Genomic DNA, 13198 nt, shown 5'->3' with positions numbered 1-13198 from the left:
AGAGTGACGGCTACGGAGTGACATCTAAAATATTCACACACAGGCAACGTGAAATGAACTCATATTTCAAAATTTTCTTTTGATATGATGTAAAATGATGACCTTCAGATTATCCAAAAGAAAATTTTACAAAACAAGCAATAGTTTTCTGTTAAATTGAAATTAAGTAAAAAACAACAACAATATATGTAGTCACATGTACACGAATCTATAGAATTTTTGTATGGTTTGGATTCTCCTGTAAGGAGATGCGTTACAAGAAAAAAAATTGTGGCTAATTATGTTCCCCTTTTGTATTTATGAAATCCCATTTGAGTTGTGAGATTTTGATCCAGATTCGAAATACATGTAGAGCCAACATCATTTTTTGGAAAATGTCCACTTCTGCTTGGAATTGCCCATATACATAACTTTTACCAGCTGGCACATAAAAGCCTGTCTATGGATGACAACATCTCTAACTTGAATTCAGACTTTGGCATGAATACTGCCATCCCTTCTTTATGAATCCTATGAGAGTTTCTGATATGTTCTTTGTTGGTAATACAATTTTATATTGCCAAGAGGAGCTTTGTTCTTTAATATCTGGTCAGACTTATTTTGTGATATCAATAATGTGCTCTTTGTTTGTTCTTTTATATCTGGTCAGACTTAATTTGTGATATCAATAATATATATGCTCTTTGTAAACAAATTTTCGGCATAACTCCTATGAATTAAGATCGCATGCTCGATCTTTAATGAAAATCATAAGTCAGAAAAAATTGGAACCAGTGGGATTCGAACCTGCCATCTACTGCTTTCCGGGCAGCGACTTAACCACCAGGCTATTCTGGTTCACGGCTAAATCATGATAAACTGGAATTCAAATACCCTCGATCCTCTTCTTTCTGACTCATTAATATGCATAATATGCAAATGCAGTCCGCCGTGGACAATATATAGTAAATAAAGAGGCTTTAATAGGAGGAAATTATAATTTGTAAACAAATTTTTTTGGCATTACTCCTATGTATTAAGATCGCATGCTCGATCTTTAATGAAAATCATAAGTCAGAAAAAATTGGAACCAGTGGGATTCGAACCTGCCATCTACTGCTTTCCGGACAGCGACTTAACCACCAGGCTTTTCTGGTTCACAGCTAAATCATGATAAACTGGAATTCAAATACCCTCGATCCTCTTCTTTCTGACTCATTAATATGCATAATATGCAAATGCAGTCTGCCGTGGACAATATATAGTAAATAAAGAGGCTTTAATGAAATTATAATTTGTAAACAAATGCTCCTTTGTGTAATTTACATAACCTACATATCCTCTATTAAGTGGATCTCAAAATTATCACTTCCTGTCAAATCACCCCCCCCAAAAAAAAAAAAAAGAACAGGAGCACCTCTGGCAGTCTCACCTTCATTAAACAATTCAGCAGTGCTGACTTTAAAAACTACAATAAAATAATCATTGACAAAAAAAAACACCATTCATATAATGATTCAATACTATGTTCATGACATTTGACCTTGATTTTGCGACCTAAGACTTGTCAATGATACTTGATTATCCCTATGTCCACAATTCACAAACTATATCCATTAACTTTGAAAGTTATGACAGCAATTTAATAATTACCTCAAACATGGCCAAAGTTCATTGACCTTAATGAACTTTGACCTTGGTCATGTGACTACAGGATGTTCAGTGATACTTGATTACTCTTATGTCCAAGTTATATGAATCAGATCCTTAAAGGAAACCAAAACCCAAGATGAGAAGCAGTCTTATTGGAAAGAGTAAAATAAGAGGAACAATTTAAAACAAGTTTCATCAAAATCAGTTGTGAATTAGGCAAGGTATGGACATTTAAAAAGTGCTTTCTATGGGGATCCTCAAATTGGCAAACACGTTTCAAAATGGCTGATTTTGTGGACAACCCTTTATTTGTTCTGTACACAAATTTTTCAGATTTTTCCCTATTATCGTTAAAATTGCATATAGCCTCATTCTCGAGCATATGTCATGGGAAAATATAATTTGCACCACATATGTCAAGTTCGGGAGGAGATGATGTGAAATATGTAAAATACAGGGGGAAATCTGACAATTTGTGTACAAAACAAATGGAGGGTTGTCCACAAAATCAGCCATTTTCAAGCATGTTTGCCAATTTGAGGATCCCCAGAGAAAGTACAACAAGACTTTTTTTAAACATCCATACCTTGAGTATTTCATAACCGATTTTGATTATACTTGTTTTAAATTGTTCATTTTGTTTTACTCATTCCAATAAGCTTCTCTTCTTGAGTCTTGGTTTCCTTCAAACTTTCAAAGTTATGATGGTAATTCACAAATACCCTCAAAGTTCATTGACCTTAAATGACCTTTGACCTTGATCGTGTGACCTGAAACTCACATGGGATGTTCAGTGATACTTGTTTACTCTTATGTCCAAGTTTTATGAATCAGATCCATAAACATTCAAAGTTATCATGGTAATTCAACAAATACCCCCAACTTGGCTAAAATTCATTGACCCTAAATGACCTATGACCTTGGTCTTGTGACTTGAAACTCAAGAAGGATCTTCAGTAATATTGATTATCAGGCTTCATGAACTAGGCCCATATACTTTTAGTTATGAACTTAATCTTAGGTTAAGATTTTGATATTGACTCCCCCAACATGGTCTCGGTTCATTAACCCTGAATTACCTTTGACCTTGGTCATGTGACCCGAAACTCAGGCAGGATATTCAGTAATACATGTATTTATTAACCTTATGTCTCAGTTTCATGAACTACATGTTGGTCCATATACTTTCTAAGTTATGCTGTCATTTAAAAAACTTAACCTCCGATTAAGATTTGATGTTGACGCCGCCGCTGCCACAGTCGGAAAAGTGGCGCCTACAGTCTCTCTGCTATGCAGGTGAGACAAAAAAATGCAACTCACAGAGTAATAATCTGCAAACAAAGTCATGTATGCTTTTTCTGTGAATATAAGAACTCAAGATTTATTATCACAAGTAGTAAAGTACTTTTCTTACCATGTGATCTTTCCTTTTTTTCTCTATCTCTGTCCTTTTCCTTCTCTCTGTGTTTGCTTCTGTCCTTTTCCTTTCTGTCTTTATCTCTTGATGAATCCCTTTCACGATCTTTCCTTCTTTCTCTGTTCTTCTCTTTTGAGGAATCCCTTCCATGGTCTTTTCTTCTTTCTTTGTCCTTCTCTTTTAAAGATTCCCTTTCACGATCTTTTCTTCTTTCTCTGTCCTTCTCCTTTGAAGATTCATTTTCACGATCCTTTCTCCTTTCTTTTTCCTTTTCTCTGTGTTTGTCACGATCTCTGTCTCTTTCCTTATCTCTATGCCTGTCTCTATCCTTGTCCCTTGTACGGTCATGTTCTTTATCTCGATGTCTTTCCTTATCCTTGTCTCTGTGTCTATCTTTATCTTTCTCTCTATCACGTTCTTTATCTCTCTCCCTATGTCTGTCTTTGTCTTTATCACTTGTCTTTTCTCTTTCTTTATCACGGTCTCTATCCCTGTGTTTGCTTTTCCCAGATGACCGTGCTTCCTATTAGAAACAAAAAACAAATCAAATAAAAACAAATTAATATGAAAAATAGCAATTTATCATTAAATCCAATTAAACTCAATACTGAGTCAAGTATGTAATATTGCTGCAAAGTATGGAGATTTTTATATAATTTCATGTACAAATGTAGTAATCAAATCATTACACCTGTATTGTTAGCTCATAGAGTATCCACATTAGGAGTCATTATCATAAATATCATTAGGGTGGAGTCAAAACGGGGTATTCTTTGTGTAGGTGCATGTGTGTGTGTGTTTTAACCAGTGACTGCCAGTGAGACCAGTAGACTGATGAAATAAGAAAACAAGTGGAATGCCTCTGGCAGTCTCACCTGCATCACGCGATTCAATATAGCAGCAGTGCTGACTTTGACGACGACTATAACTCGCACAAGATGGTCAGTGATACTTGGTTACTCTTCTTTCCATGTTTTATGAACTAGACCAATACACTTACAGAGATACATGTATGATGGTAATTCAACAAATACCCCCAACATGGCAAAAGTTCATTGACCTTACATGACCTTTTACCTTGATCATGTGACCTGAAACTCGTACAGGATGTTCAGTGATATCTGATCACTCTTACATTTATGTCCAAGTCTCATGAGTCAGATCCATAAACTTATAAAGTTATGATGGTAATTCAACAGATACCCTCATTATGGCAAAAGATCATTGACCTTTGAACTTGGTCATGTGACCTGAAATGCGCACAGGATATTCAGGGATACTTGATTACTCTTATGTCCAAGTTTTTTTTAACTAGACCAATATACTTTCAAAGTTGCAGTAATTCAACAAATACCCCCAATTTGGCCAAAGTTCATTGACCCTAAATGACCTTTGACCTTAATCATGTGACCTGAAACTTGCACAGGATGTTCAGTGATACTTGATTACTATCATGTCCAAGTTTCATGAATAAGATCCATAAACTTTCAAAGTTATGATGGTAATTCAACAGATACCCCCAATTCGGCCAAAGTTCATTGACCCTTGATTAACCTTGTGTCCAAGTTTCATAAACTAGGTCCATATATTTTCTAAGTTATGATGACATTTCAAAAACTTAAACTTAGGTTAAGATATTGATGTTGATTTCCCCAACATGGTCCAAGTTCATTGACCTTAAATGACCTTTGACCTTGGTCATGTGACATGAAACTCAAGCAGGATGTTCAGTAATACATGATTAACCTTATGGCCAAGTTTCATGAACTAGGTCCATATGCTTTCTAAGTTACACTGTATGCTGTCATTTCAAAAACTTAATCTTCGGTTAAGATTTGGTGTTGACGCCCCCGTCGTCGGAAAAGCGGCGCCTATAGTCTCACTCTGCTATGCAGGTGAGACAAAAATGTAAGAAATTCAGTGTCAGAAAGACTGTGATTATCAACCACGTTAAGACCTACATATCATCTAGATCTACAGTATTTTGAAGCCTTAAATGTGATATTATAAAAATCATAGTAAGCATGATTAATAATACAAATGCATCTGACCTTTTAGCAAGAATGAAAACAACCAGAAGACACAATATGATGATGCTCCTATCATACAAAAAATTATCTCAATCAATCCCTAAGTCAATCTAAGTAAAACCAACAAAGCATTACTTAGGTTCTACATTTTTAATGAACATAGGGGCCTATGTCTATGTATTGTGTTATAAGAATCGCCCGGATACATGCAAAATGTGGACAAGGGGCACTGTGCAGACTTGGGGGACCTTACCATACATGTACATGTACTTGGAACTTACATGTACCAGTACCAGTAGATCAAGCAGTGCTTATTATTTTCTAATTATTTTAGGCCTAGATCTAATGTAAATATATATTTGTAATCTGTCTTTTGATATGAGTACCTTGATAGATTCAGTCAATTCCTTCGCTCCCCATGTGTCTTCTTTGCTCTGTAATTAAAAAAAATGTGAAGTACAAATAACATTAATAGAAAGCTTGTCATTGCAGATTAATCAAGTTGAAGGTAACATGGCGGGAACCAAGTGAGCAGATTATGTTTTACTAGGGCTCCGACTTATTGGTTTTCTAATTCATCTTTCCACTTGAAATCTTATTCAAATTTAATCAAAAACCATATAAAATCAATATTTATGATCATAGAGTGAAGTTTTCTACATTATCTAGCATTAAATTTGAGGATTATTTATCCTGATTGTTGACTACTGCAACTGGATATTTGAGTGTCAATATCTACAGTGTACAGCATCATAGACAACATGTACATCACGTGTACAGCATACTAGTAGCGGGAAGATGCCATCTGCCTATCCTCACTCTTCCTTCACCTAATATAACATCATAAACATCTAGTAAGACTAGTTACAACTTTACTTATTTGCAAAGATTGCTAAATGACTTTTGACTGTCCTGAAATGGTGATCTTGGGACTTAAACTCAGGAGTTGTTATTCTGGTTACAAAGTCATACTAGTTGTCGTCCTACTTCAAGTGTTTAATTTTTTTATTAGAATATCAAGTAAGACTATTCATTACTTTGACTTTGAATTGCTGTTGATGGATGAATACTGAACAAATTACGCAAAATATGCCAAATATTGATTTAAAAAAAAAAATTTTAGCACTCTGGTGAACACAAAAATTATCCCCACATTACTCATGAAAAATAGATTGCAACTGTGAAAATTAGTATTTTTTGTTACAAAAGTGGCATTTTAATGAATTTCTAAAATGTGTGTTGTAGCCTACACTGCATCTACATTTAGATTCCCCATAGGCAGGGAGGTAACAGTGAACAAGTGGCCAAAAATCAATATTGTGATCTCTGACCTGTCCCCTGGCCCTGCCCTGTTCTAATATGATTCCACTTCTCCCAAAATTTCATGAATTTCATGAATTTTATACTTTTTCCTGGAAAGGTTTGAACTTTGATGAACAAAAATCCAAGAAATTCTAGGAAATGCAAAGCAAAAAGGCAGCCAAAAATTACAGTTAAACAACAATTAAACATATCAACTTTCAATATTCATGTTATACTTATAGAATTGTTTGCCTCAAACGTAGTTCAAAATTTTCTGCTCACATTCTAACTTCTGCACGCCACTCGCACTTAGCCTGGGGCGTTTTGGGGACTGAAAGTCAGATACTGTACGTATGGTCACTCCCCACAAACGCCTGGATTTGCTTTACATGCCTTTCCGTAGCGGACAGGATTACCCATGTTGAACCTAGACCTAAATCACCAATTTTAGTTTTAGTTTTTCGCCTAAAGTTATGTACATGGGCAAGTTTTATGTTTACTCCCATTTTAAGAATTCTTTAGTACTTTTCATTTGCTAATAATGATAAAAATTGAAAGAAAGAAGTTAAGAGCAAGAGCATTCACTTACCAGTGTTGTAGTCAAGGCTCAAACCTCCAAGGCCAAGGCTTTCATACCCAAGGCCAAGGCTTCAATACCCAAGGCTGAGGCCAAGGCATGGAAACCCAAGGCCAAGGCCAAGGCCTGAAAACCTCAAGGCCAAGGCCAAGGCATTTCAATTGTTCAATATATGGAACAATTAGACAACAATGCTTAGGCGGCAGACATGACACACAGGACCAAATGTAGGTGTGAGCGAGCGAATTGAGCGGGCAAATTTTTTTACCCTTGTACATTTAAAACGAAAATAATTTCATGATAGATCATGTAGATTTAGACATAAAATTAAAATAAATATATAGTTACCTTTGTACATTTAATTATTTTTCTAGGCGATTCACATTGCAATAATTATTACCAAGGTGATCTGATCCTGGCATGCCCATTCTCAACATATGTCTTTCTCCTCTCCCTGGGACAGGGGAGGCAGAATGTATTTTTTGGGGGGGAGGGGGAGGGGGGTCAAAGCCAAAAATGCACTTACAGTATAAGTCAAAATGAGAATTTTGGTGCAAACAGATATTTTCAAAATGAGATTATTAACTGTGTGAAGAAGTTGTGTGTTTTGTGGAAATTAAGTTCAGCAAAGCTTTTTTAAGTGATTTCTAATTGATAAGACAGATATTTTGATTTAGGCTTTAATTTTCCGCTATAGAAAGCATAGCGAGCAAGCGGTTTGGAAAAAAAAAAATCAATTTTGAAGTTGTAAAACTCAATCTTTGGTCAATTATGGTGCTAATCACTGTTAAAAGGGCATCCTTGTGAGATGTTGTAATAAGATGTAATAAGAAATAAAATTTAAATATTCCGAGCTGTTTTTGTAATCATGAAAAAGGTGTGCATCTTACTAAACAAATTAACTTGAGCGCAAAACACAAGCTGAAATTTTTACTGACCATGAAAAGGAAGCTGTTCTGGACTGCACTTAGTGACTCATAAATAGGATACATAAGTCACCAATCAAATAATGCGAGCGCAAAGCACGAGCTCAAAAATTTGTGATATTCCGACCTGAAAACTGGACATTCTAAGCATTTTTTTGTGTAAATGGAATGCGAACCTTACTTAACAATAATTTATGCGAGCACAATCCAAAATTTGTTGATTTTGGAACCTAAAATTTTGCTCTGTATGCCATGCTTGGCCCCTCAAAATTTTTGGCTCATCATGCCATTGATGCCATAGCCCATTTGGAAATAACAAAATTGAAGTTTGTTGTCAAGTTTACTGAATCTTTTCAGAATATCATTAAGACTTAAACCATTCTTGTTGGTCAAAGAAAAGAAAACAAGGAAAACCCTAATGGAATAGAAATCAACCTTGTTATCATTCTTTAGAATAAGCTATTTTTAAAGTATGAAAATTATTGTCAAAATTGCAGTCAGAATTATTCCTGTCATAAAATCACTATAATCAGTGGCGTACCGTGGGTCACGGCATTGGGGGCACCAGCAAAAATTTTGAGTCACCTAGTGAGCGCGCAAAGCGCGCCCAGTTGCCAGGTATACTGACCTTAATAGAGATGTTTTAAGGACAGTGCCAATAAACGGATATGTATCTCACTCGTCAAATAATGCGAGCGCGAAGCGTGAGCTTAAAATTTTTGATATTCAGACCTAAAAAGGGACATTACAATCAATCTTTTGTAATCATGACATGTATCCTGTCTTGCTAAATAATGCGAGCGCGAAGCGCGAGCTGAAAATTTAGGAAATTCAGACCTGAAGAGGGGCATTTTAAGGCTTGTTTGTAGGAATTCATGAAGACCATATGTACATGTAGTTCACTAACCAAATGATGCGAGCGCGAAGGGTGAGCTGAAAATTTTTGATATTCAGATCAGAAAACAGAAAAAAGGGATATTTTAAGGACTCTTCTAGGAATTGATGGAGAGCAGACATATTTCACCAATCCACTACTGCGCACCTAAGCACGGACAGGAAATGTTTTATATTAAGACCTTAAAAAAGTATTCATGAAAAAGAAGCATACTATTGTACATGTAAAACAATAACTTGAAGTGCGAGGAAATATATTTGGTAGTTTGGTGTATATTGACTTGAAAACGGGAGGTTTTACATTGTAGTATAACAGGATTATATATCTTGGTAAACAGACAATGCGAGCACAAGGAACAATGAAGACATATGTCCTGAGCAAATTATTTTTCATAAAGTTATGACAAAAATGTTTACATAATTATAACATAATGATGTCTTCTTTCCCACCACGTTTCTCTTCCTTTCTCCCTCTTTTTCTCCTTTCCCCCTTTTTTTTAGTCAGCCGATTGAGGGGGCACGTGCCCCCCATGCCCCCTGTAGTTACGCCACTGACTATCCTAATGACTATCCTAATCATAATTATTATCATTATTATTGATATTGTCATTATCCTTATTAGTCATGATTACAACATATTACCAATAAATAATATTAATTTTCATCATTTCTCTTTGTTACATAATTATGTGATGATAATTGCAAATTGATGGCACTGCTTAGTACACTTACTGCTGCTGCTGCTGACTGGTAGTATTTAGTGTCATTAGATATACAGAACAATTGAAACATTTATAATTACTTATAATATAAAACAAATGAAAGTACAAAATACAATGCCTTGAAAAGCCTTGAAAATGCATTGAAAATGCCTTGAAATTTCAAGGCTCAAAATCCTCAAGGCCAAGGCTTTGAAAAAATAGGCCTTAAGGCGCCTTAAGGCCAAGGCCGAGCATCAAAGCACTGCAACACTGTCACTTACCCCGTCTGTTTAGTCCTCCAATTTGATTTCTTTTGTTATTGATACCTAGATACACACACGGTAACATGCGTGCAGAGCTGCAACTTAGATTTAAAAAATATTTGCATTTGTCAATAAAAATCACGGTTCGTAAAATATTTGTTTCAGTTGATAAATATCATAAAGTAATTTATATGATATTTATCGATTAAAACAAATATTTTATCATTATTAGCGAATGAAAAGTACTAAAGAATTCTTAAAGGCAGTGTATACAGCCACACGCGTGTGTCTTTACCATCCAGCCACACGCGTGTGGTTATATCCAGAACACCTATCTGTGGATACCGCCACACGCCGCCAGTAATAACAGTAAAACACGTAGTATGTAGGTCTGACCGTCTATATCACGATCAAAATAACCTCATTTCTTCATTAAATTCTTACATTCTAAACCCCTTTGATATCCTTAGATCGTTTCAATTTCATTCTCACCGTCTTCTCTCCTTGCTTTTCTTGTCTTGTTACAAACGGTCGTCTGTTTAACAGCAAATTCTCTTTTTCTACTTGTGTCGATTCTGGCTTCCTTCGCGGTGGCAGACCCATACAGCGTTAGCGCAGCGCAGTAGTAGACATACACAGTTCATAATTCGTACCAAACGTAAACCCAAACTGTGTATGTCTACTATGCGCTGCGCTAACGCTGTAGCTGTATGGGTCTGCCACCGCGAAGGAAGCCAGAATCGACACAAGTAGAAAAAGAGAATTTGCTGTTAAACAGACGACCGTTTGTAACAAGACAAGAAAAGCAAGGAGAGAAGACGGTGAGAATGAAATTGAAACGATCTAAGGATATCAAAGGGGTTTAGAATGTAAGAAGTTAATGAAGAAATGAGGTTATTTTGATCGTGATATAGACGGTCAGACCTACATACGTGTTTTACTGTTATTACTGGCGGCATGTGGCGGTATCCACAGATAGGTGTTCTGGATATAACCACACGCGTGTGGCTGGATGGTAAAGACACACGCGTGTGGCTGTATACACTGCCATTCTTAAAATGGGAGTAAACATAAAACTTGCCCATGTACATAACTTTGTGTGAAAAACTAAAACTAAAAATAGTAAAATTGGTGATTTAGGTCTAGGTTCAACACGGGTAATCCTGTCCGCTACGGAAAGGCATGTAAAGCAAATCCAGGCATTTGTGGGGAGTGACCATACGTACAGTATCTGACTTTCTGTCCCCAAAACGCCCCAGGCTACTCGCACTGTCAGTGCATGAAAAAAATTAAATTCCTTCATTTTGGTCACTTGTCTTTGACCAAGTTTAGGCTCATTTTAATATTGCCCAATTGTTGTCAAAAATCAAGCTTGAAAATTCTAGGAAATATCTATGACTTTCATTTTTCGAGAAATTTAGGATTCGTTTTAGGAAATTTGTTTTGGATCTGTGGAAACACTGCCCTGTCACAAATGTTAATATATGGGACTGTAGCAGTGAGGGAATGAACAGCGGCGCGATACCGTATGCAGTCATTCCGAATTCCGACGTGACGTGAAGTGATGATGCTTACACACCTTCCCTGGCATCCTGTACAATTCCAAAACACTAACAGCTACAAATTTATCTCCATCAATCCTCTTGTAAAACTTGGTAACATCTGCTTCGAAAACTCACACGCTTCCATTTACCTGAGCACACTCGGGTAAAAATTTTGCTTACTAAATCACTGTGAAAATATGTAGAATTTGTATACATTGGAAACACGTCCTCGTTCAAAAAAAGTCAATATTCCTACATAAATTATTTTTTCACGATATAGTGTTTTTAGAATTATTCTAATTAAAATTATTTTAAATCAAATAATTTTAATCGAACAAAAAATATATTTTGATGAATGATATTTGCAATCATGAACTTTAATTTGACACGAAATTCTTAAATTTTAGCGCAATCTCTTCGCCAGGAATAGAGATATAATCAGCAAAGAAACTACATCTCAGTAACTCACAGAAATTCGCCAATAACTATTCAATTCAATTTTCAATTCAATTCAATTCATTTATTTTCTCTATCAATCTTTTTACATTGTTAAATATACATATTTACAAAATATGACATTTAAATCATTTTTATAACACAATAATACTATGAAATCGAAAGAGAAGGAGACCAACTAAAAAGCAGAGCTTGTAGGGTGAAGGCCCCCTTTCATAAGTACATTATATTAATAAAAAATAAGATAAAATAAAGAAATAAACAATATATATATATAATGAATAAAAATAAACAAATAAAGATAAATAAATAATAATGAAAATAAATGATTAAGTATACACTGTATACAGAAATCATAAAACGATTAAACATATATACGAAGAGAAATTAATAAATATATTTACATTTTAAGTTCTGAATTACATTACTTTGTGAAGAAACGATATGACTTCAGAAGAATCTTTTTAAGTTTTCCTTTGAAATTTTGTATTGAATTACATTGTATAATATCCTTTGAAAAAGAATTCCATAATTTTGGACCAGTAAAAACAAATGTCTTCTGTGCAAACGATGTTCTATTTAGAGGTAAATGAAAGGAACTCGCCTGGCGAGTGAAGTGCTTATGGATTGTACCATTTTTTACAAACATATCATTAAAAGGTAATGGTAATTTTTTTACTGTCCGAGTTGAAAAGAATATAAATCTTTAACCTTCAAGACTTTATTTCTCAAAAACAGAATATTTGTATGTGCCCTGAACTCTGCATGATTAATAATTTTTTGTAGAATAAAAAGTCTATTAATTTGAGAATTCGCTGCGTTACCCCATGCCTTTGGCTTGAATGCCAAGAGGTCAGACGGACAAAATATTCTTCGATTAGAGATAATTTGAGTAAAATGGCGGTCGTTTCGTCTTTCTCAGTGTATTGTGCAAAGAATGAATCCATCTGGGGCGACTACAATCTTCTAGATCAATAACTCACATTGTTCACTATTTCTGGGCCCCGTGCATCTTACAAAGAGTTATGATTGATCCAATCAATCGTAACTCTATGGAAATCCATCAGTGCCATAATTTTTTTCTACAAGAAATTTGCACAATGTCCTTTGTGAACAAAGAGAAGCACGGTGAATTTTCTAGAAAACAATGAATGCATGAATATACATCATAGCTAGAAAATATTTTGATAGAAGTTGACGTTGCTGGCCGTCTATAGTTACGATTGATCGGATCAATCGTAACTCTTTGTAATACGGGGCCCTGATCTCTCCCCTCCCTCTCCTCTCTCCCCTCCCCCTCTCTCTCTTTTCTTTTTCTTCTATACCCCCTCTTTTCTCTCCTCACCCAACTCTTTTCCTCTTTCTCTTTCCTTTCTTTTCTATTGTTTCCCATTCTTTTTTTATAAGTATACAATGTACATTGTATACAGACTTTCAGACTGGGTGATGTACCATC

The 13198-nt window shown here is 35.3% G+C and overlaps 1 protein-coding gene across 2 annotated transcripts in view; it reads right to left on the bottom strand.

The window, feature by feature from the left end:
- The window catches only part of LOC121409989 (cytoplasmic dynein 2 intermediate chain 1-like), a 37117-nt gene extending 25588 nt beyond the window's left edge, over positions 1–11529 (bottom strand). For both annotated transcript variants that reach the window (XM_041601787.1, XM_041601788.1), the window contains exons 1-3: positions 11322–11529; positions 5466–5513; positions 3047–3572 (exon numbers count right to left, since the gene is read on the bottom strand). In XM_041601787.1, coding sequence (XP_041457721.1) covers positions 3047–3572; positions 5466–5513; positions 11322–11333 — 586 coding nt within the window. In that variant the 5' untranslated portion in view covers positions 11334–11529. The remainder of the gene's footprint in view (positions 1–3046; positions 3573–5465; positions 5514–11321) is intronic.
- Positions 11530–13198: the final 1669 nt, after the last annotated feature.

The sequence above is a fragment of the Lytechinus variegatus genome, chromosome 3, assembly GCF_018143015.1.
Source record: "Lytechinus variegatus isolate NC3 chromosome 3, Lvar_3.0, whole genome shotgun sequence".
NCBI classification, from domain to species: Eukaryota; Metazoa; Echinodermata; class Echinoidea; order Temnopleuroida; family Toxopneustidae; genus Lytechinus; species Lytechinus variegatus.
Note: the sequence above shows the minus strand (reverse complement) of the source record. Positions and strands in the feature narration are given on the sequence as shown.